This window comes from Panthera onca, chromosome C2 (assembly GCF_046562875.1).
Source record: "Panthera onca isolate mPanOnc1 chromosome C2, mPanOnc1 haplotype 2, whole genome shotgun sequence".
Lineage (NCBI taxonomy): Eukaryota > Metazoa > Chordata > Mammalia > Carnivora > Felidae > Panthera > Panthera onca.
In genome coordinates, this window is record NC_138347.1 from 83208720 (window position 1) to 83233942 (window position 25223).

The window sequence follows — 25223 nt, forward strand, 5'->3', positions numbered from 1 at the left end:
ACTGAGTTCCTTGAGGACAGAATGGGATCGAGTTCTGATTTCTTCTTATAACGTCAATACAATACCTAGGTGCAAAGCAGTGGCTTAATAAATGGATTGATGCGGAACAAGTGCAAGAATGAAAATGAGTGCATGACTGGGACAGTAAGAAACCAGAACTAGGTGTAATCGGTCCCTAATAGATTTTCTCACCCCTTAGCTTTTAATTCATTCAATAAAGTGTCCATTTAGGTGCAAGGCATACTGTAGGGGATAAAGCAAAACAAGACAGGTAAGACTACTCTCAGGACTTTCACTGATCTGAAAAGCAGCACACAAGCTTGTAATAAATAACTTCAGAGTGACACATGCTATGAAAAAGATAAAATGGAGCAATGTGATAGTAAAAGGGAGAAGAGAATTATGGGTGGTTAGGGAAGGCCTCTTCCCTTTGAGCTAAGACAGAATGGAAGCAGCAGCAGCTATAAGGTCTGGTGTGGGGGGAAAGCATTCCAAGCAGAGGGCATGGCCCAATATAAAGACTCAAGGCACAAATAACTCTCTCCCAATTTGAGGAACAAGGAGGCCAATGTGACTTTAGTGATAGTGGTAGATGAGGCTGGAAACATAGGCTGGGACTAGACCACATAGGTCTTTTAAGGCCACAGTAACAAGTGTGGGCTCCTCCCACTCCATTTTGTATCGTTGTCTAATTAGCATTTTCAGAGTAAGTACCTCTTCCACACAACTCTTCTGCTCAGGAACCTCTCGACATTCCCCCAGTGCCTTCCAAATATTCTTAGCACTGTATTCAAAACTCTAAACTGCCAACCTCTACAGCTTTTTGTTTCATAATATGCTGGCTATATTTTCTACTTCAGCAAATCAACCTAATTGCTAGTACCTGCACATATCTTGTGCATTTTCACTTCATACCCTTTTTTTTTTAATTGAATATATGTGCATGTTAAGCTCTTAACAGCATTTCTCTGTCCCATTTTCCTCCCTATCCCAGTATACTTTTAAAGCTTACACTATTTCTTGATCTATACATTCTAGATATTGCATATTACTTCCAATTTTCATTGATGGATTTATTTTTCTTCCACCTTCCCCCTAGCCTCTTAAAATAGTAAAATTATCCTTTTTGGTTAAATCAGTATAGATTTTAGTATTAACATTTTCACTGAGTAAATGCTTCCTTCACAACTTTTTATTTCTGCTGGCATTAATCATAGCCTTCCTTTTTCATTTGCTTTTTTATATATCTACCATTAAGTCTTACTACATAATCTAAGTTTCTCAATACATATTGTTTACATAGTCAAATAGATTATCCAACCATTTTCTCCCTTGGAACCTTCTGCTCTCTTGCTCTGGTCGACACTGTTGGATGTCTCAGCCTATGCACAGCTCTCACCCTGGGACTTCTCTGCATCATGTTCTGAATTACCTCTCCTCTGTGTTGGATCCCCATTTCCTGGATACTTTTTACTCCTTTGCTTTGATAAAGCACACCCTTTGGTGGCTTACTTTGAGAGTATGGGAAATAAAACCCCTTTTGAGAACTTGCAAATCTGAAAACATGATTGAGTTGAAAGTAATTTTCCTTCAGAATTTTGAAGGTATCACTACATTGTCTTCCAGCTTCCAGTGTTGCTATTAAGCAGTTAGATCTCTATTTTTCCCTAAGGCTTTGCACATGACTTGTTTTTACTCTTTCTGTGAGTTTTTAGAAGAAGTTCCCTTTATTCCTGAGGTTCTGAAATTTCATGGCGATATATCTTGGTGCTTATTCACTGTGCTAGGCACTTAGTGAGTCCTTTCCATCGAGAAATTCAACAATATTTCCTTACTTAGTAACATCACTACTATCTTCCCCATACTTTTTACAACTTGTTAGATGTTGGACCTTCTGGATTCTTCCTTTATCAACCATTCCCTTTTATTTTTGAATGACTGCATCTTTTTGCAAGATTTTCTTAACATTATTTCCAACCTTTCCCCTATCCAATTGGATAGGTAAAATGTCACAACTCAAAATTCAACTACATAAGGATGGATAACATCTCCATCCTATTCAGTTCTCTAGTCCTCCAATTCTCAGTAGGAAACAATTTACTTAATTTCTAAAAACTTGTTTGAAAAAAATTGTTATCTAGTTCTCCCTTTTCATAGTACTGTCTTCAGACACAATATTTTTTGAGAATAATTATAGCTAGCCCCCCTCCCTGAGGTTTTCAAATAACTCCCTACTTTGTCATGGTTTCCTCGGTTTCAATTTTGTTTTGGTCTCTGCCTTTCATGTTCAAAGTTTCCTCAAATGTTTGATAACCATCGGCAGTCTATTCACACTTAAGAGTGAAATACTAAAAAGCTGATTGGAAGCTCTGTCGAGGTACAGGGCTTTTTAACTAACAGGATTCACTGTACGATGATCAAATAGGGTAAAGATGGTTTTTTGTTTTGAGAAAACAAAAAGTATAAGTATTGAAAGGCTTTTTTTCCCCTGCACTTATTCAGCTTGTTTTTGCCTGGTGTGTGCTGATATTCAGAGCCCTACCACTCATACACTTTCACTTAATCCCTCATTTCCAATCTAGCCCCTCACCCCCATCCCCATGTCTGCTCTTGAGTCCAGAGGCTCTAATATCTTTTCCTTAAAGTTCTGAAATTTCATGGGGCTATTTCATTCATTCTACTGGGCACTCATGAGCTGTTAGTCTGAAAAGTCCTGCCTTTTGGGTTTAAGAAAACTTCATAAATATTTCTTTTATAATTTCCTCTCCCTTTCTTCAGACTAAATCTCCCATTTCTTGCAGGACAGTTGGGGTAATTACCTGGCTAAACCAGATGAGGTAGAAACCTGGGGGGCCTTTTCTTATACAGATCTTTGATTCTCCTGCACCCACCCCATTCTCAGCCCCAATCCTTATCCCCTTTGCTGAACCTCTTCTGGGTTCAAAAGGGCACACTGGGTTTGCTTCTTGTTAATAACCACCTCAGCAGAGAGAACCCATCTCATTCTGCTCTGTTAAATCAACTTTCACTCTTTGATTTATTTTTCATTTTCCAAAATGTTAATGTCTCTTATTCACTGTGATCACCTCTGGTTTTCCTTATTGAGTCATGTGCCTTTTTTGAAGAATTTCATTACTGGCATTTGAATGGGGTTTTTGAAAAAGTAAGACAAAAAACAAAACAAAACAAAACCCCATGTGTTTAGTATACCACATTTAAATGGAAATCCTTTGCTTTGTTTTTAATATCCCCTTCTACCCTTTCCTGCTTTTAGGCCACTCAAGTGTCACAATCCTCTAATCCTTCCCTAATTACTCTTCTGGAAGGAATCTCTTCCTTCTAAAAAGTTCTATAGGCCACCTCTAATCTCTGCTACCCATTAGGTACAAATCAGAGATGCCCTAAAGTTATTTGTATTTAACAGCTCCTAGTAGTCCATGCCTTAACCTTCATATGCCCTCTAGGCACTAGTTCCTACATATGAAAAAGCAGAAACTGAGATTTACTGAACAAGAAAAGTAAATTAAGCCAAATCCTGTTTTTTCACTCTTTAGAAATACTCGGTACTGCCCATTCACACCCTTGAATACAATTCAGTATTCTTTTCCTCAGCTTACTCCTTTTTACCCAACTAAAATGAATAATGGCAACCATTTTCTGTGATGTCCAGGAGGATCACTGGTTACCAGTAACATTTGCCACAGTTTAAGTGTCAATAGGGTAAAGGTTTTAGGACAGCAAAAAAGAGCTTAAAAAGATGAGACAGAAGAGCATGTCTCATAGTTGAAGTTAAAGGGGACAACAGAGCAAAATGGCAAACTCCAGCTTTATCAATGACCAGTTATAGGACCTCTCTGAAATTTAGGTTCTTCATCTGAAAATGGGGATATGACCTATTGTCTACTGTGAAGTTTAAACACATGAAAAGTATTTAGCAAAATGCTTACCATACAGTAAGCCATTTCATAGGATCTTTCTCTGTTCTTAGGATACTCATTGCTGGCTTGGGGTTATATTTGCCTCTGGAGGCAATTTCCCTTCACTGAGACACTGAATATGCTGAAACATAAAGAATTCTAGATTATGCGATTCAAGCCCTTAGCTTTGCTCCTCAAGAGTCTTGAGACCTTAAGCAAACTTCCTTATCTTTAAGATGCTGAATATCCCAGTTTCCCTGATAATTGTACTGGATCTATTGCACAAAGCATGGCAGTTGGTCAATGGACTTTACATATGTTTGGATAATCACCCTCTGACAGCAAAGTGTTTGCATTAGGACTTTCTATGGAAATAGGCTCAGGAATACTACTCCAGGACCACAAATTGGTCCACAGAGGCTGGAAAAGAATCTAGGCCTTTCACTACCCTTGAGCCAAGGCAATGGTCAATTAGCAAGGCACCACAGTACCACCTAGTGGCAGTAACACCCTTCCTCTCCCTCTCTCCCAGGTGTTAAGGAAAAGCTGCCAGGTTCAGAACTCTTTGGTCACCTATTTTAAGAGCTGATCAGTCAGAGTTGGAGAGAAACCAAATACATCCCCCTCTTTTTTTTTTTTTTTAATATTAACAAATACAAGCAGCAGAAAGGGCCAGTTGCTCTCTGCTGTTCCCTGAGGGAAAGCCAGAGCACAAAACTATTCCTCTGGGCTTCCTCTAACTGCAGGGCTTGCCTTGCTCCTCTTTAGGCAGAGCTTTGTTCCAGCCCAACTTCCCTTTTCCCAACTCCCCAGTCAGGATGGGAGGCACATGGTTACTGGAGGTGGGAAGAATACTGTAGTTCCAGCCTCTGCTCCTTTAAGTCTCAGCTTGGATGGTGATCACTCATTCTTCTGCAACTAGCCTCCCATCTGCTCTGGTCCAGAAGCCGGGAGGGCTATCAACACACCCATAGGAGCAGGCGGTGTGACTTCAGTCATCTTCAGATGATTCCTCTTCTGCCTCTTTTAGCCACTGGATGAACCTCTGCAGCTGTAAGGAAGCAGAGTGGAAAGCTATTGAGGAAGGGGAATATAACCCTTCTGTTCTCCTTAGCAGATAAACAGCTTGAGCAGCCAGAGTCCCAGGGACCAACCACCCTGGAATCTATGACCAAGAGCCAGGGACCAGACAACCATTGTGGTCACAGGAGGGCAGCCTGACTCACCTGTTGGTTCTTGCGCAATTGCTGCCCCTTATCAGTCATATCCCTTTGGCTGAACCAGCTCAGGATTGTTTCCTCAGCCAGGATCTCTAGCTGGTAGAAAGCCATCAGCACCTGCAGAAGGCCAGCAGAGGAGATCTCAGGGACCTCAAAGAACCCAGCAAGATATAATAGATAACAGAGAAAGAGGAAGCGAGATCTTAGCACCTCTTTCCACCAAACTATCAGCTTCCTTTTAAACACCAAGCAGTTGCTTTAAAAATAGACAAGAATGAGCTGTTCACTCTGCTACTGGGATAGGTTTAACTTCTGGAACTTTTGTTTGGTTCCTGGGATAATCACCAAATGGTTGCCTTACTAGCCTGGCTCCAAGCTGTACATCCTAGCAAACAGCATGATAATAGGGGTAGATGGTGCTATTAATCAAACCCCATACTGGATTCATGTCAGCCTGTTTTGTGTCTCCATGAAGGCAGCCAAGGTCTGTTTCAAAGCAAATGCAGGACTAGGGGGCTTGAGGTATTCACCTTGGCCAGGGAAGTACTAAGAGCTTCATGCTCCAGGAAGAAGTCCTCAATGGCTGCCAATGCTTCCAAATGATCAGCTGCACGCTTTATGTAGTTCCTAAAAACAGGACTCCAGGCTTTGAGAAGCTATGGAAGAAAGGAGAAGGGAACTGCAATATATTCCTGAGCATGCACCTAAATCTAGATAGCAAAGAAAGTCAATATCGATAACAGAGGACTATCAGGATATGGGAAAACAAGCGGGAGATGATACAGGCCTGAGGAATCATGTCAGAGGGACTTGGGAGTTGCTGGCAGTCAGGGTTGGTGAAAAAGAAAAGATTTCCCAGAGAAGGTAAAAGGGGGTCAGATGCTACAGGCTGCCTCAACATACCTATTGCCAGCCTAAAGGTTGATCTCATTCTGTGCTAAATCATTTCAGTCAGAGAGTATAAAAGTCTAGGACTATTCTGGATGTATCTTTGGGCTGCTCTTGTACCCAATCTATACCCAGAGGCAAGGAGAAAGGAACCACAAGTAACACATATCCCATAGTAAGATATTTAAAGTGAAACACAGCAAGAATGATGATCTGCCACCACCCAATCTCTTGTCTTCAGCCCATCTTTACTCACGGGAAGCAGTAGGGCGCAGTAACGGTTTGGGTCCAGCAGGGAATCCATCTGTTGGAAGGGGAACTCCAGGACCACGTGGCTCAATACCTGCATCACCTCCTTTAGACTTATGTTGTAGGCGTATCTGTGGGAAGACTGGGGTGACACCAGGGCCTTCACTGGCCCTTTCAGCTTGCTTGTAGGACCATGACTTTGACAGGACACTGGGGGAGAAGTCAGATGGAACAACATGCAAGGGGAAGACTTTGGAAGAGGGAAGTCTATGCTGAGGCCAGAACCTAACATTCTCCTTGAATCATCCTAATTCTCTACTAGCCTTGCTCACTTGGGACGTTGAGGGAATCAGTTCCTATCTGGGAAAGAAACAGGAGAGAACCTCTACCTGCCTGGGATTACCCAGCGGACAGGAGCAGAGGGAAGGGCTGCTCTTACTTGAGAGAGTTGATCTCTAGGACTAGATTGTCACAAGAAATGTTCTCCTCCTTGCCCCGCTGTAGTGTTCCCAGGACTTCATTCTGGAATACTAAAATCAAACGAAAAAGTTCATGAGCCAACATCACTCCAGAATGCTTTAAGTTCTCTACTCCTGACCTTATCATTTATTTATTTTAAATATTTATTTATTTTGAGAGAGAGAGAGAGAGAGAGAGAGAGAGAGAGAGAGAGAGAGCATGAGCAGGGGAGGGACAGAGAGAGAGGGAGAGAATCCCAAGCAGGCTCTGCACTGTTAGCGCAGAGCCCAACATGGGGCTTGAACTCATAAACTGTGAGATCCTGATCTGAGCCGAAATTAAGAGTTGGATGCTTAACCTACTGAGCCCACCCCAGCACCCTACGGGCCTGATTTTATACCAAACCCCTTCTGGGAAAAACACAAGTCTCTGGCTAGTCGATCCAGACAAAGAATGAACTGGAAGTTTTCCTCTTTTGTCCCAGGACACTGCTCCCCTGGCCACTCACCTTTGAAGTCATCCATCTGTGGGGAGCCCGTTCGGCTGTCTAGCTCCTCAGCATCCATACTCTGCTCACTCTCAGTTTCACTCTCTTCTTCCACATTGATTGTGAGTCCTGAGAACCCATTAAGGGTGAGAAACAAGAAAAGGAAAGAGCCATTGACACAGAGTAATCTATCTACCCTGTCTGAATGAATAAAGTAATAAACAAGTGGTCTGATTCTGAAGTATTCACTCTCCTTCAAAATATTCCGACTTAGGAGTGTGTGTGTGTGTGTGGGGGGGGGGGGTGACAGGAATAAGGCCTAGCTCACCCCATAGATTCTGCCGTAGTTCCTCTTCCTCTTCCACATTCATGTCTGCAGCTTTCCAGAGGTAGCCCTGGCCAGCAACTCCAACTTCTGCTGGATTGTAACCTGGAAAAGCATTGATCTTTAGTGAAGGCACAGGAGAAGCACAATCACTCTAGGAGGAAATACTGGTTTTCCCACGGGGCAAAGAGACACACAGATGCCCCACACCTGCTAAGCCTCACACCTTTCAGCTTCACTTTCTCCTTTTCTTGGTTAGCCCCAGAATCGTCACTGAACTGGCCATCGTCCTCATCTTCCTCTGCATCTGGAGGGTGCAAAGAGATCACCGAGCCCTCAGGCAGCGTGATGTCTGGGCCCACTACCACCTAGGGGACCAAAAAAGAGTAGGTGGCACAGATCCATCAGTGTGTTGGGAAAAGGTACATCCTGACAATGAGAGCAACTATTTTTACTAAGCTAAGTAGAAGATAAATGAATCCACTGGATTTGCGCTCTCTCCCCCTGTCTCTGCCCCGTGTGCTCACGCTCTCTCTCAGAATAAATAGTTTTCAATTAGCAATAATCGTGCCTCGGATAAACCTCATTGGCTACGATACTGCCACTGCACAAAGCTTCTCTCAGAATAAATAAACATTAAAAACAAGGGGGGCTGCCTGGTGGTTCAGTCAGTTAAGCCTCCAACTCTTGATTTCGGCTTGGGTCATGATCTCACATGGGATTGAGTCCTGCGTCCAGCTCTACGCTGACAGTGTGGAGCCTGCTTGGGATTCTCTCTCCCTCTCTCTCTGTCCCTCCCCTACTTGTGTGTGTGCAAGCACACGTGCTCTATCTCAAAAAAAAAAAAAAAGAAAAAGAAAAAAAAAAGAATCCACTGGATTGGGACTCTCAATTCAGGCTGGAACATGGGTGGACATAAGGCCCCTCTGGCTCAACATGACCACCAACCATTTTGGGGCTTGTATGCAGTATGGAGATGGTCTTACCTGGGAAGTAAGGACACAGCGTGGCTTCAGTGTAACTTGTTCCTTGACTTCAGCATTGTCACAGAGCAGAGATTGATGGATCTGTGCTCCAGCAGCCACTCGGACACCCTGCCACAGGTAGGCCTGGTCCAGCACCACGTTATCACCTGGCTCAGGACAGGAAGCATTCCTGGTCACTCAGGGCTCCAGACCAGGGCCATTCCTGGAGGACAGGGCTGACTGATAGCAGCACAACTCCCACCCAGCTCTGATACTGCATCCCTTATTCACCAGAAACACCCTCTCCCCTTCTAAGCTCCAGCCTGAGAATAGAACAGTGTTTACCACGACCATCCTCCACTAGCTCACCCCATTTGCAACAATCACAGACTATATACTGCACTTAAGTACCTGAGAACCTTCAAGATATCTGAACTCAAGATATCCTTTGAACTCAAGATCCTTGTTAGAATCATATCCACGTCTAGAAGTAGAACTCAATTTTTCCATCTCTTCTTGTACATTTCAATTTTTAAAAAAGATTTTAAGGGGCGCCTGGGTGGCTCAGTCGGTTGAGCATCCGACTTGGAGTCAGGTCATGATCTCCCACTCATGGGTTTGAGCCCCACATCGGGCTCTGTGCTGACAGCTCAGAGCCTGGAGCCTTGCTTCGGATTCTGTGTGTCTCTCTCTTTCTCAAAATAAATAAACATAATAATAAAAAAAATTAAAAAAAAAAAAAAAGATTTTAAGTAATCTCTACACCCAATGCAGGGCTTGAACTCACAACCCCAAGATCAAGAGTCCCGTACTCTGTTGACTAAGCCAGCCAGATGCCTGCTCCTCTTCTTGTACATTTTAGAATTCGAATTTTATTGTTGTTCTTTTAAAGGGCCAGTTCCAGGGCGCCTGGGTGGCGCAGTCGGTTAAGCGTCCGACTTCAGCCAGGTCACGATCTCGCGGTCCGTGAGTTCGAACCCCGCGTCAGGCTCTGGGCTGATGGCTCGGAGCCTGGAGCCTGTTTCCGATTCTGTCTCCCCCTCTCTCTCTGCCCCTCCCCTGTTCATGCTCTGTCTCTCTCTGTCCCAAAAATAAATTAAAAAAAAAAACAAAACGTTAAAGGGCCAGTTCCATTAAAAGCATCACATTCCTATAACCAAAGTGACTTACCAAGAAGCAACCAGGTAGTAATGGTAGAGTAAAAAGAATGCTGTACTTAGAATACTCACATTCAAGTCCTAGCACTGCCTCTCATTAGCTTATAACCCTGAGGGAGATAAACCTCTTTGAGCCTGTTTGCTTGGCTATAAACTGAGAATAAATAATACTCACTTCACAAGGTTTTTGTGAGGATAAATGAAACGATGTACGCAAAACCCCTTTGTAAAACTGCAATGCACCAAACAGATGTTATTATTGCATGTTAATTATCCACTTGGTCCTGAATGTGAATAAGGTACTCTGGAATGTGAAGGGTCACCCAATAAGAGGCTCACAGGCCACAAATTAAAGGCCACAAATTTCACATCCCTATTCTGTCCTTTACTAAGGTAGCCACACTAGTTCCTCATTCTCAGGAACGATCCCTCTCTTTCTCTGAAGACATGGGGCTCCCCACGTTCCTGCTCCTAGGGTGACCAGTTTGATTTCCCCACCTGTGCTCACCAATGCGGCAGCCAGGGCCAATGACACTGTTGGTAATAGAGCAATTGCTGCCAATGACAGTGCCAGAGCCCAGAAGCACATTTTCCTCCAGGACGCTGCCGTGGCCTAGGCTGACTTCAGGCCCTCGGTAAATGTTATGCCGGGAATGAGTGCAGTTCTGGGTTGTGCTGTCAGTGAAGTTTGCCTCTGGCGTGAGTGGGTAGACCCATCGGCGGATGACATCAGCACAGACAGCCGCATACATGTGTAGGTTGGAGACCCGGGCACCATATTCCCTAGTTGTCACGTGCATGTGGATCTGGTTCCCTAGGATCTGAAAGGGGACAAGGAAAGGGCGGTCACCCAAGTAAGTAAGAGAGGAAGAACACAACCAGGTACAATTCTTTCCTAACTTTAAGTTCCCCTCTGCCTTTCAATGTCCTAGCCAAATGGTCAAGATGTTTCTTTGTATATTGCTTCCCTCTCCCCCCGCCCCACCCCCTAGTTCTTTTCCTTACTCGTAAGGCTCAATAAAACACAAAAGAGGACCAAAAATTATCAGCATGGGATAAAATCACAGCCCTCTTCTAAAGAGGCATGGGAACCTTTTCTTACCTCCTCATTCACTAACAGGCCTCGCACAAAGTCATCTCGAGTTTGGTAGTCAAAGTTGTCTGTAAAGAGTTGAGCCACCTGTGGGGGGGATGTTGGGTGGCACCATGGTAAGTGCTATTCTCTGGAAGTGAAGATAAGCCTCTAGAGACCTATCAGACCCTATGACAGTTGGACAAGGGCCAGAATCCCAAAAAGGCTCCCAATGGGATCCTGGGGTCAAGATGAAGCACCCATTTACTGTGGAACTGATAAGAGAAAAAGGGAGAAGAAATATACCCTGGCCTTCTAAAGGAGCAATAACATTCCTCAGAGTTTTACTCTTTGGATATGCAGCTCTGGCCCTGAAAAGCTCACCTGAGGAGAGCAGATGCTGATGTGACAGTCCAGTAAATCATAGCGAATCTCTACACCATCTCCACTGCCCTGGAACAAACTCTGTAGGGAGAAGTTACAAGCACTTCAACATGTCTCCTGCTAAAGCCTGTCACTTTCCCGTCTCAAGGACCCCAGATACCCACATACCAGAGGAAAAGAAAACCGTCGAAGACCTTGGGTCTTCTGGAAATGGAGAACCCGGTTTGTGGCACTATCCACAGCCACTACCACATTGTCCTCATGGCAACGAGTTGGGTGGCTAGGGGATGACTCTTTGAAGATCATTGTCATCACAGATACATTTTTTTCTAGCTTCCGCCTCAATCTATAAAGGATAGGAAGGAGAGAGCAGCAAAATAGCAGTCTTAGGGCTCTGCTGGTTCCAAACCCTTTGTCCTTACCATCTTCCCATCCTGACCTGTGTTCTTCCAGGGCTTTGGTAATATTGATGTTTGAGATGACATCCCCATACACCAGAAGGAAGTCAGAGCGCACCAAGGCCTTGGCATCAACATCACGGAGAACATCCCCCAGTGATCGATATAATTCTGATGTAATTATTCGAACCACGTTGAGGGATGTAGGGCGGCACCACTTGGATTTCCTAAAGGAAGGCGGATGAGGGGAACGAGCAAATCAAGCATAAAGATTGCATAGAGCTTCCCTATTTTTCTCCCCCATTCAACATTCACACACCTTCTCTACAGCTTTTCTGGGTTCCTGCCAGCATCCTCTACTTCAAAGAGATTTATGAACTATAATTAATGGTTTCAGCATCCTGTGTCACCAGTCTTGTTTTATGGGTTAGAGAAACATAGTTATTTCTTCTCCATACCCTGACACCTGTCCCCAAACATGGATCTGAGTTCAAAATCCTGCTGAGACTTAAGAGTATACAAAGTATCCTGGGAACACACTTTCCATGCCACTTCTCTCCTTGCAAAGTCCAAACCAAATTTAGGAGCTGTCTAAAGGACACCATGCTAATATCCTAGTCTTTATTCCCTAAACTTCCATAAATCCTAAGATTCACTCTTTTTCAAGAAGATTTCACCAAACATTTGTTAAGTGTTTATTTACTACGTGCTTTGTACTAAGCTAGGCACTGTGAATACAAAGATGAGGAAGAGCTCAATATTTAGAAGCTCAGTGGCAAAACAAAGATGTTTCTCTTATGACTTCCATATTAGAGCCTTTAAATCAAAGCAAAATCAACAAGATCAAACTTTATAAATGAGATTTAGAAAAAATCCAAATGTTATTCTTTAATCTTTGTCACAACTTCAGCTGCTCACCTCCTGATAGGTGAAGAGAATGCCCTTAGTCCTTATGATGGAATCCAAATAGACCATTTTTTCCCCTCATAATTTCTCCTTACTTAGTTACAACCATCCTAAGGAAACTGGAAAAAATGGTGAAATATGGAAAGAAAAGTTGCAGAGTCTTACAGTAAATGTTCCTTGATTTGAGCAGCCTTCCAGCAACAAAAAACAAAGGTTTCCTGTACACCTGTGGCGGTCAGAAATTCCAGAGTGTAGTCAATTAGTGCCACATTGGCCAGGGGCAAGAGGACCTGGAGGGCAGGAGATGAAAAAAGTCTTAATTTTTGAATTCAGAAAGGCCCGCTGGGCACTATTCTTTCCTCCACTTAACCACAATTTTCACTCCCCTACCAGTGTTCCCAAACGCTATTGTTTTACTTTATCTTCTAAAGTTAAAAGTAATCAGGCCCCTACCTTTGATGTTCATGGCATGCTCTAAGCATGAGAACCTTGGATGAGAATGTAACAGCAAGCATGGAATCTGCTTGCCTAGCAACGGACACACAGCTGCTACAGGACAACAGGCCACTCTGGCAAAGGATAATACTAAAAATCAATCTTATCTCCAGAAACGTAAGCAGTGATAAGTCCCTTTCCTCCATAAAATTTCCTTCCAGATCTCTTTCTGGCCATCCCAATCATTTGTCCAAAATGAACAGCCATTAGGTTTTTTGGGAGGTGTGGGAAGTTAGGATTTTTTCTTATCCAAATGCAGCTGTCTTTGAACTAGTGACTGCTGAGTGACCCTGCAATCCCTAAGACTAGCTCAGTCCAATTCCCCCGTATCTAGACAATACGGGGTCTGCTGGCAACCGGCCACTAAACCAGTTGTCTTCCTTTTGACAGATGGCACCGTCTGTCATTAAAACCTGGAAAGAAAAAAAGGACACCCTCCGGGATTCAAGACAGCTCTTACTATGGGATCAGACTGTTACCGGTGCTCTTTTTTCAGGCATATGACCTCCCTTTTTGCAGGCAAAAGGAAGTGCTGTTCCCATTCACCTAAGGATCTCTTTTTCCATTGCACGGTTAAAGGCAGCACAGCCTCCTCCTGGGGCACTGAATCCCCGTGTGAAGACTTCTCACAAGCACTACTTCTACATCGAGCCCTATACAAGCCTTTCAAACCTGAGGTGGTCAGCATGAGTGCCCATCTGCCAGAGCACCCCCCACTAGGCAGCCGAAAGGATAACCTGCTGTAGCCCGGCCACCTTCGGGCCCTTTGGCTGCTTCCGCGCGCGGTGCTCACCCGAGGCTGGTCCTTGGAGATGGGGAAGAAGCGGCGATTGAAGCTATCTGCCACCAGAACTGCTTGTAGGGGCGGCGGCGGTTCCTCCTCCGACCCTTTGGCTCCCGCGCCGCTGCCGCTTCCCGGCCCAGGGCCGCTGCGCTTGTTGGCCCGACTAGCCACCGCACCAGGCGACGCCACCACAGTCGCCGCCATCTTCTTCCCTCACGGCCACCGCTTCCGCACGGAAGCTGACACCGCTCGGAGTAGGGGACAAAAAGGACCCAGCGCTCGAAACGCGAAGGACCAACGAAAGGAAGGAGGCAGGAGACAAGGAGAGAGCAGTGCGCAGGCGTGTTCCCTAGGCGCCGGCCCCTGGGAGGAGCAAGTCGTGGGCCGCCTTTGGGCTCAGCGGATGGAGGCGCGGGGTGGGGTGGAGTCCTAAGGCGCACAGACTCGAATTGCAGGTATGGTAGGCCTTCTTTTATACACGAACTGGCTGAGATTTCTCGAGGGATGATGCGACTTGGGGTCTCTGCTTGATCCATTCGGAATATGTAATCTTCCTCGGCCGGAGCATTTAAAAAATTGCAGTCCTCCATCTACGTTCTAGTCACTTAAATATGACCCAGCACCTTGGGGAGTTCGGAACCCAAACATCTCCTTCCTCAGGGAACTCACAGTCCACCTAAATAAATACAGAACATGGTATATAGTAGGGAGAATAGTAATTCTGTGGAGCCTTGATGGTGGCCAGCGGACGATACAAGCATTATCTCATTTAATTTTTCACACATCTTATTCATTCGCTCGACAAACATTTTTTGAACACTCAGAGGAGCAAACTTCACCCAGCAGCTACTAAGTGGAAGAACTGGTATTGGAACCCGATCTGTCTGACTTCAGAGTTCCACATCTTTCTGCCAGGTTACGTGAGGATAAAAGTTACTATTTTATGATTTCTTCATTTCTTCATTCATTCGGCCTATCAGCATTTCTTGAAACCCTACTGTGTCTTAGAGCGGAGTTGAGGTCGATCTAAGGTTGAGTGGGACTGGAGTTAAAGCTTTGAGGCGGAAGGAACTAAGCAAAGCCCTAGGCTCGAGAGGCAGAGCATGATTGGGGGGAAAGGCGGTGGCTGCAGGGAGAAAACCAGTCCTGCGGAGGAGTCAGACCTTGGGGACGCGGGGGAAGCCAGGCAGCGCTGCTTGGCGGTTATTTGGAAGACTAGTTTTCCAGCAAGGCTCAGCGCCCTTTCTACACAGAACTGTGCGAAATCCATGATCCGCTTATCCGGCAAAGTTTCTGCAAACCTTGTTCTCACCATTGCTGGCCTTGCACGTTGCCATTTGGGGTTCAGAAGGCTTAGATTTGTTGTTTCCACGTGGTCATTGCGGTTTGACTAGAGGTACTCAGGCGCTCCCCTCCTAGGACCACGGAGTCTTTCATTTCTTCCCCATACTGGTTAATGATAGTGCTGAGCAAAAACCATTTCTTAAGGATTTGGGAAAATTTAGGCTGGAGAAGGAAAGGGAGAAGGCATCTCAGTAGAAGTTTTCACTCAAATATATGTGCACTGTAAAGGATGCTATTCTACTGTCCTACAAATCCATGGGCAGAAAGAGGAAAAAAAAGGCTGATTAAATTGGATTAGTGATGTGCAGGTGTTGGAGCAGTGGTGGTGGTAGTGAAGCATATGGAAAGTAGGTCCAATTTTAGGAAAAAAAAAAAATTATTTATTTATTTTGAGAGAGTGTGCACATGCAAGCGAGTGGGGGAGCAGCAGAGAGAGGGGAAGAGAAAGAATCCCAAGCTGGCTCTGAGCTGTCAGTGCAGAGCCCAGCTGGGGGCTTGATCCCATAAACAGTGAGATCATGACCTGAGCCGAAATCAAGAGTCAGACATTCAATGGACTGAGCCACCCAGGCACCCACAATTTTAGAAACTTTTAAATGACTCTTGTGATCCAGGAAAGTGGTGAGTGAAAAGTCTAGAGTCATGAAATTGTGTATACGGATAGCTGGGTATAAGGTTTTTAATGGAGGGGCTCAGGGAGGATGTATGTTTCACAATGTACTCGACTCAGTAACAACAACAACAACAACAACAACAAAAATCCAAACAAAAATGGGTCAAATTTCTTAAATAAACATTTCTCAAAAAAAGATCTACAAATGGCCAATAAAGCACATGAAAATATGCTCAATATCACTAAACAATAGGGAATTACAGGTCAAAAGTACAATGAAATATCACCTCACATCCACTGGGATGGCTACTATCAAAAAAAACAGGAGTGCATGGGTGGCTCAGTCGGTTGGGCATCTAGTTCTTGGTTCGGCTCTGGGTGTGATCTCACAGTTTTGTGGGTTTGAGCCCCGTGTCAGGCTCTGCACTGGTGGTGTGGAGCCTGCTTGGGATTTTCTCTCTTTCCCTCTCTCTCTCTCTGCCCTTCCCCCACACTTGCGCTCTCTCTCAAAATAAATAAATAAACTTAAAAAATATTAAAATAAAACACAGAAAATAACAAGTGTTAGTGAGGAAGTGGAGAAATTGGAATCTTTGTACCCTGTTGGTGAGAATGTAAACCAGTACAGCCACTGTGGAAAAACAGGACAGTGGTTCTTCAAAAAGATTAAACATAGAATTACCATATGATCCAGCAATTCTACTTCTGGATAAATATCCCCAAAAAGTGAAAGCCGGGACTCAGATGTTTGTACACCTATATTCATAGAAGCATTATTCACAGTAGCTAAAACATGGAAGCAACCCAAGTGTCCATTGAGGAATAAATGGATGAGCAAAATGTGATATATATGTATAACAGAATATTATTCAGCCTGAAAAAAGGAAGGCTATTTTGACATAAGCTATAGCATAGATGAACCTTGAGGAATTCTGCTAAGTGAAATAAACCAGTAACAAAAAGACAAATACTGTATGATTCCATTTATAGGAGGTACCATATTCATATAGACAGATAGTAATACTGTGGTTGCCATGGGCTGGCCAAGAGGAGGAAACGGGGAGTTGTTGTTTAATGTGTACAGAGTTTCAGTTTTATAACACGAAGAGTTCTGTGGATGGAGGGTGGTGCTGGTTGCACAACAATGTGAATGTACTTAATGCCACTGAAATGTACAGTTAAAAATGGTTAAAATAGTAAATTTTATGTTATATATATATATTTTACCGCAGTAAAAAAAAGTTGAAAAAAAGCTTACTGGAAAGATCCTAAAATCCACAAGTACATAATCACACATACACACAAGCAAAATTAGTGAAAATCCTTTCCCCTATTTCTGTCATCCTGCCCAACCTTGAGAATTATAACCATTATTAATAATTCGGTAGGTAATCTTTCCATTTCTCCCCTAAGTTTATATGTCTAGGTCTAGAGATACATTATATGATTAAACACACAGACACAGACACCCACAAACATACACCATATACATATATTCATACATACATGATATACGTATATTTGCACATACCCAAGCATAGAATTATGTTTAGAGACAGTATGCTATATGATGGTACTCCAGGGTCAGAGAATCTGGGTTCCATTACAGGCTCCAGTCATTTACTAGCTGTTTACCCTTGGGCAGATTACTCATTTTCTCTATGCCTGGACTTCTTCATCTTTGAAATGGGATAATAATAGTATTTATCTCATAAGATTGTTGTGAGGATTAAATGAGATAACATATAAAAAGTTCTCCACCAGGGCATCTGGGTGGCTCAGTCAGTTAAGCATCCAACTTTTGGTTTCAGCTCAGGTCATGATCTTGCCATTTGTGGTTCTAACCTCACACTGGGCTCTGCACTGACAGTGCGAAGCCTGCTTGGGATTCTCTCTCTTCCTTTCTCTCTGCCCCTCCCCTGCTCTCTCTCCCTCTCTCTCAAAATAAATAAATAAACTTAGAAAAAAAAAGCCCTATACCTATTGTGGTGAGCACTGAGTAATGTATAGAATTGTTGAATCATATTGTACCTTGAAACTAATATAACACTGTATGCTAATTATATTTCAATAAAAATATGAAAGGCCCTTAGAACCCTGTGTGACACACTGTCAATGCAATTTGAATATTTGCTGATGATAATAATACATTTTTGTCTGCAACTTAATTTTTATTTAATATACTGTAGAATGTAGACAAACCTAGCTATTTTCAATGATTCCATAATATTCTGTATTTACCATAATATTCTGTATTTACCAAAATATACCATAATTTGCCCAACCATTTCTTTAAATTTTTTTTTTAAATGTTTATTTGTTATTGAGAGACAGAGTGTGAGCATGGGAGGGGCAGAGAGAGGGGGAGACACAGAATCTGAAGCAGGCTCCAGGCTCCGGGCTGCCTGCACAGAGCCCAATATGGGGCTGGAACTCATAAACCTCTGAGATCATGACCTGAGTCAAAGTCAGACGCTTAACTGACTGAGCCACCCAGGTGCCCTGACATCTTACCCATTTTTAAGTGCACAGTTCAGTAGTGTTAAAGACATACACGTTGGGGCGCCCGGGTGGCTCAGTTGGTTAAGCGTCTGACTTTGGCTCAGGTCATGATCTCGCGGTCCGTGAGTTCAAGCCCCGCGTCTGGCTCTGTGCTGACAGCTCAGAGCCTGGAGCCTGCTTCAGATTCTGTGTCTCCCTCTCTCTCTGACCCTCCCCCGTTCATGCTCTGTTGCTCTCTGTCTCAAAAACAAATAAACGTAAAAAAAAATTAAAAAAAAAAAAAGACATACACGTTGTTGTGCTGCTATCACCACCATCCATCCATAGAACTCTTCTCATGTTGCAGAACTAAAGCTCTGTCCTCATTAAACAATAACTCTTCATTTCTTTCTCCCCTTAGCTCTGACAATCACCATTCTACAATTTGTCTCTAAGCATTGACTACCCTAGATACCTATGTAAGTGGAATCATGCAATGTTTGTTCTTTTGTGACTAGTTTATTTCACTTAGCATAACATCTTCTTTTTAAAGATTTTTTTTAAAGTTTATTTTTGAGAGAGACAGAGCACAAGTGGGGGAGGAGCAGGGAGAGAGGGAGACAAAATCTTGAAGCTGTCAGCACAGAGCCCAAGCGGGGCTCGAACCCACGGACCGAACTGAACTGTGGGATCATGACCTGAGTTGAAATCGGACGCTTAACCGACTGAGTCATCCAGGCGCCCCACTTCGCATAATATCTTCAAGGCTCATGCCTGTTGTACCATATGTCAGAATTTCCTTCCTTTTTAAGGCTGAATAACATTCCATTGTATGTATACACCATATTTTGTTTATCCATTCATCTTGACACTTAATAGACACTTGGGTTCATTCCCTGTTTTAGCTATTGTGAATAATGCTCCTATGAATATGGGTGTATAAATATCTGTTTGAGTCCTTGCTTTCACTTTTTTTGGGGTATGTATCCAGAAGTGAAATTTCTGGATAATATGATAATTCTGTGTTTAATTTTTTTGAAGAACCGCCTTCCTGTTTTCCCCAGCAGCTGTACCACTTTGCATTCTCACCAACAGTGCACAAGGGTTCTAATTTCTCCACATTCTTACCAACACTTGTTATTTTTTTATAAAGCTTTATTTTATAATCATCATCATAATAAGTATGAAGTGGTATCTCATTGTGGTTTTTTTTTTCATTTTTAAAAAGTTTTTATTTATTTTTGAGAGACAGAGACAGAGCGTGAGCGGGGGAGGAGTAGAGAGAGAGAGAGGGAGATACAGAATCCGAAGCAGGCTCCAGGCGCCAAGCTATCAGCACAGCTGACCCGGATCCCGACTCAGGGCTTAAACCCATGAGCCCGTGAGATCTTGACCTGAGCTGAAGTCAGACCCTCAACCGACTGAGCCACCCAGGTACCCCTCACTGTGGTTTTGATTTTCATCTCTCTAATAACTAGTGGTATTAAGTATCTTTTCACGTGCATAATTATTGGCCATTTGTGTATCTTTTGAGAAATGTCTATGTAAGTCCTTTGCCCATTTTTAAATAGTTTTTTTTTTTTTTTTTTTTAAGTTGTAGGAGTTCTTTATATGTTCTGGATATCAATCTCTTATCTGATAATATCAATTGCAAATATTTTCGCCAATTCCATGGGTTGCCTCTTTCCTCTGTTGATAATGTCCTTTGATGTAAGTAAAAGTAAAAACTTTTGATGAAGTTCAACTTATCTATTTTTCTTTTGTTACCTGTACTTTTGGTGTCATATCTAAGAAATCGTTGCCAAAATCCAGTGTCAAGAGGTTTTTCTCCTGTGTTTTCTTTTAACTTTTTTTTTTTTTTTAACGTTTATTTATTTTTGGGACAGAGAGAGACAAGGCATGAACGGGGGAGGGGCAGAGAGAGAGGGAGACACAGAATCGGAAACAGGCTCCAGGCTCCGAGCCATCAGCCCAGAGCCTGACGCGGGGCTCGAACTCACGGACCATGAGATCGTGACCTGAGCTGAAGTCGGACGCTTAACCGACTGAGCCACCCAGGCGCCCCTTCTTTTAACTTTTAAATGGCACTTTTTTTTTTTTTTTTTTTGTCTTCAGGTTCTACTATAAAGATGTCAAAATAATGGTAGGATCTGTCCCCTGCAGGGTACCCTTGATACATGCACAGGAGCAGGCCATTTCTAGGCAGTGCTAAAGAGGACTTGGGGATTGCATGCATCAGCTGGTGGATTAGAGCACTTCGACAAGAAATCTTAGAGCCTTTTGTGCTTCTCATCTGGGCTCACTTGTGGTTTAGTAATCCGAGCTGATTGTTCACTGCCACAAGTGTTGTTTATTTTCTAGTTACTTTTGGATCTGGAGTTGTTCTGAAAGCGTTCTAAATATGTTATAGGATAGCTGAAATGTTTACTGTTCGTTCATGTCCTAGCTTGCTAGAAAATGAAAGAATAAAGTTCTGAGTTCTCTCCCATTCTGTTTTCTTTCCTGTTTTCTTTTTTTTTTTCTTTTCTTTTCTCTTCTCTTCTTTCTTTCTTTTTTTTTCTGGAATCTTCACTATTATCTCCAGTGATAAAACTAGTTTCTATAGGTATAACAATCGTCTTTGTCTTCCAGGATGAGCTGAGGAAGAAATATCTTCTAAGCTTTCTATAGCTCAGGCAAAACATGCTGGGATTATTCAAAAGAAACTTCACTCAAAAACTTAAGGGAAGGGGTGCTTGGGTGGCTCAGTTGGTTAAGCATCCGACATCAGCTCAGGTCATGATCTCACAGTTCGTGGGTTCGAGCCCTGAGTCGGGATCTGGGTCAGCTGTGCTGACAGCTCTGAGCCTGGAGCCTGCTTTGGATTCCGTGTCTCCCTCTCTCTCTGCCCCTCCCCCACCTGTTCTCTCTCTCTCTCTCTCTCTCTCTCTCTCTCTCTCTCTCTTTCTCTCTCTTTCTCTCAAATAAATAAACACTAAAAATTTTTTTTAAAAAAACTTAAAAGAAGAAGGGAGACAAAAGGGAAAACAGTCACTAACACACATAATACTCTGCTTGGGCTGAGCCTTAATAAGGTGCTGGAGGGTGGCTTGTGGAGTTGGGCACCACCACCCCCTGGAGGTCATTGCTGTGTTGTGCACCAACCTATTCTGCAATTATTGTAGACTTACTTAGGTACCTTTTGACAGAGTGTTCCAAAATTGTAAAGAAGGAGGCCAGCCATATCCGCAATGTACTTTGAGCCCAGGACCTGGGCTACTCTGTGACCAGTTTTCTTGAAAACAGCTTGAGCTTTGTGGCTGGGGAGAGAGCCATCTCTCTGAGAGTCAATAAGGTTCCTGAGACAGCATTGCCAAGAGAAAAAACAAGTATGGCTAACCTATCAGCTTGAACATCTGAGTCTTGAATCCTGATGGAGCAGGGATTATAGGAACAGAGGGACACTATACTTGACCTGCTCTTTATCCAGCCTCCCACAAGGGGACATGTGTGCGTGAGGAGGGGCAGAGCTGTGGTATAAAAGAGAGAAAGTAGGTAGGGTGACCAACTGCCCTTGTCATCCAGGACAATGCCAGTTTTAGCACTGAAAGTCCTGCATCCTGGACTCAAGGAAACTCTCAGTCCTTGGCAAACTGGAATGTTTGGTTACCATAGAGGCAGGTCAGTAGGTGCCAAGAATTTTGTTGGTAACTCCCTCCTAAAGAGTCTACCTGGAGAAATAACCAGAGCTTTCCCAATACCTGGACAAGAAGGGGATCCTGAGTCTGGGGGGCCAGAGGATATTAACAACACTCTGGTGCTTACAGGTGGCAGAACTGCAAAACACCAAAGGAAAAAAATTAAAGGCAGCCAGAGAAATATATATTACCTAAAGGGGAACAGGGGCACCTGAGTGGCTCAGTTGGTTCAGCGTCCGACTTCAACTCAGGTCATGATCTCGAAGTTCGTGAGTTTGAGCCCCATATTGGGCTTGCTGCTGTCAGCCTGTTGGAGCAAAGACTGCTTCTGATCCTCAGTCCCCTTCTCTCTGCTCCTCCTCCACTTGTGCTCTCCCAAAAATGAATAAATATTTTAAAAAAATAAAAGGGAATAAAAATTAGATTGACTTCACTAGAGCAAAAATGCAAGCCAGGGGCGCCTGGGTGGCTCAGTTGGTTGAGCATCCGACTTTTGCTGAGGTCATGATCACACAGTTTGTGAGTTCAAGCCCATTGAGACCCATGTCAGCTCTGGCTGACAGCCCAGAGCCTGGATCCTGGAGCCTGCTTTGGATTCTTCATCTCCCTCTCTCTCTCTACCCCTCCCCCTCTTGCACTCTGTCTCTGTCTTTCTCTCTCTCAAAAATAAATAAACATTAAAAAATTATTTTAAAAAATGGAAGCCAGAAAATAATAATAGCATAACATCTTTAAAGTGTTAAGAGAAAATATCGTCAGCCTAGAATTCTCTTCCCAGAGAAATTATCTTTCAAGAACAAGGGTGAAATACATTTTCAGATCAACAAAAACATGCACTTAATCATCAAAAGTCCTTTATTAATGGAACTTCTAAAGTTCTACTGTCCAGTGCAGTAGCCACTAGCCACATACGGCTATTTAAATTAAAATTATAAAACAAAAAATTCAGCAATGAGTCACACTGCCACATTTCAAGTGCTCCATAATCACATGTGGCTAGTGGCTGGTTTATTAGACAGTGCAGATATTGATTATTTCCAACATTTTGAACCGCATATTGAATAGCACAGTTAAAAGATATACCTCGAAGCAGAAGAAGATTCCAGAACAAAGGTTTGAGATGCACAGTGAAAGATCTAGTAAAAAAACAAAACAAAACAAAACCCTGTAAAACTGTAAATGTGTGAGCTAATCTCAATAAATATTGGTGATATAAAATAATATTAATGTCTGAATTGGGGAGTTAAGAAAAGAACGTGCTAAATTACTTGTAAATATAAGTCAGAAAGGAGATGATTAGAGTTAAAACATTCTAAGATCTTTCTTATTATTCATGTAAAAACTGGGTCAAAAACTAAAATACAGCAATATCTGTTTACAAATAACATGCCTAAAACATAAGGGCTCAGAATAGCTGAAAGTAAAAAGATGGAAAAAGGTGCACAAGGCAAATACTGTTCAAAACAAATCTGTTGGGAACTTTTACTAGAAATTGAAATGGTCACTTTATAATGATAAAGCTTTATTTCGCCAGGAAGAGAAAATATTTCAAATTCTGTGCACCTAAAAATGAAACTTCAGAGCATATGAAGTAAAAATTAATGAAACTATGAGAAACAATTGACAAATCCATCATCGTAGGAAGATTTTAAATCTATTTCTCTCAGTGTTTGGTAGATCAAAGAAATACGTGAATAAGGATACAGAAGACTTGAATATCACAAGTAACCATTTGATTTAATAGATATTTACAGCACACCATTCAGTAAGCAGATTATACACATTAGTTCTAGATGCCTGTGGAATGTTTGTGAGCATTAACTATACATAAATTAAATCTCAATAGATATCAGGGAATTGGACTCCTGGGTGTCTTGGTCCGTTAAAACTCCCAACTTCGGCTCAAGTCATGATCTCACGCTTCATGAGTTTGAGCCCCACGACGGGCTCTGTGCTGACAGCTCAGAGCCTGGAGCCTACTTCAGATTCTATGTCTCCCTCTCTCTGCCCCTACCCTGCCCACATTCTGTCTCTGTCTCTCAAAAATAAAATAAACATTAAAAAAATTTTTCTAATTAAAAAAATCTCAATAGATATTAGGGAATTGGTGTTACACAGACCCTTTCCATGAAAAGTATGGTCCATAGAGCAACAGCAGAATCATGTGAAAGCCTGTTAGAAATGTATAAGCTCAGAGGTGCCTGGCCAGCTCAATCAGTAGAGCATGTGACTCTTAATCTCAGGGTTGTGAGTTTGAGCCCCACGTTGAATGTGGAACCTACTTAGAAAAAAAAAAAAAAAAAGTGAAAGCTCAGGCCCCTCTCCAGACCTCCTGGGTCAGAACCTGCATTTTGACAAGATCCCCAGAGCATTCCATGTGCACATTAAAGTTTGACATGCATTGACAAAGCATGTTTTCTAACCACAGTGGAGTTTAGAAATCAATAACATGAAGATAATTAAGAAAACTCCATGCATTTGGAAATTAAAAACACCTCTGAAGATAGTTATACATACAAATATATATCATCTCACATATGATCATATAAATATATATTTGTATATATGATAATGTTTATTTCATTTATAGACTATACTTGTATATTTGTCAACCCTATAGATTGGTTCCCTGAGTCCATAACCCTAAAACAGAAATAATGCCTCAAACTTTGTGTCATAATACTAATTTAATTGTAGGTAATATTTTGAGAGCCAGTAATGTGCTTTTCTTCCTTATCTTTCTGAATACATGACATCATCATAGTTGGTTTGAAGCCTGCATCTGCCTGAGAAGAGATTAAGATTTATAACAAAAAGGAAAGAAACAAGCAGGTTTTTTTTTAAAGTTCATTTTATTTATTTTGAGAGAGAGAGAGAGAGAACATACAGGTGGGGCAGAGAGAGAGGGGGAGAGAGAATTCCAAGCAGGCTCCGAACTGGCAGTGCAGAGCCTGATGTCAGGCTTGAACTCACCAACCAGGAGATCATGACCTGAGCCAGAATCAAGAATCGACATTTAACTGACTGAGCCACCCAGGTGCCCCAAGAAACAGTTTTAAAAACATTTTAGAATGAAAAGTTTAAACATATACAAAACTAGAGAAAGTAGTATAATGAATCCTTGTGTACCCATCACCATGTGACATGATCTCAAATCTTATTCCATCTGTATTTCACCTCTGCCCCCCACCCCCAGCCATTTCTCTCTTTCCCTTTGGATTTTTTTTTAAAATTTTTTTTACATTTATTTATTTTTGATAGAGAGAGACAGAGCACAAGTGGGGAAGGGGCAGAGAGAGAAGGAGACACAGAATCTGAAGCAGGCTCCAGGCTCCAAGCTGTCAGCCCAGAGCCTGACGTGGGGCTCGAACTCACAAACCGTGAGATCATGACCTGAGCCGA

The 25223-nt window shown here is 42.7% G+C and overlaps 1 protein-coding gene, 1 long non-coding RNA gene and 1 pseudogene across 2 annotated transcripts in view; 1 reads left to right on the plus strand and 2 right to left on the minus strand.

Moving 5' to 3' along the window:
• Positions 1-57: 57 nt before the first annotated feature.
• EIF2B5 (eukaryotic translation initiation factor 2B subunit epsilon) lies at positions 58-13969 on the minus strand. The gene is made up of 16 exons (XM_060639357.3): positions 13716-13969; positions 12593-12717; positions 11563-11748; positions 11292-11469; positions 11124-11204; positions 10770-10847; positions 10176-10488; positions 8532-8677; positions 7772-7913; positions 7549-7650; positions 7242-7349; positions 6714-6804; positions 6282-6405; positions 5668-5793; positions 5144-5254; positions 58-4968 (listed from the first exon to the last, which is right to left on the minus strand). The coding sequence occupies exons 1-16, from the start codon at positions 13908-13910 to the stop codon at positions 4909-4911; spliced, it is 2166 nt and encodes a 721-aa protein (XP_060495340.1). The 5' UTR covers positions 13911-13969; the 3' UTR covers positions 58-4908.
• LOC132684522 (U4 spliceosomal RNA) lies at positions 8081-8161 on the minus strand (annotated as a pseudogene).
• The window catches only part of LOC144617433 (uncharacterized), a 19705-nt gene continuing 8411 nt past the window's right edge, over positions 13930-25223 (plus strand). The window contains exon 1 of the long non-coding RNA XR_013557966.2: positions 13930-14161. This is a non-coding gene — a long non-coding RNA (uncharacterized LOC144617433). The remainder of the gene's footprint in view (positions 14162-25223) is intronic.

Coding starts and splice junctions, on each gene's coding strand:
- EIF2B5 (XM_060639357.3), bottom strand. CDS start 13,910: ATGGCGGCGACTGTGGTGGCGTCGCCTGGTGCGGTGGCTAGTCGGGCC. Junction 12,718..13,715: donor TCTCCAAGGACCAGCCTCGG/GTGAGCACCGCG, acceptor CCTGCCCTCCAG/GTCCTCTTGCCCCTGGCCAA. Junction 6,805..7,241: donor ACAGATGGATGACTTCAAAG/GTGAGTGGCCAG, acceptor GTTTGATTTTAG/TATTCCAGAATGAAGTCCTG.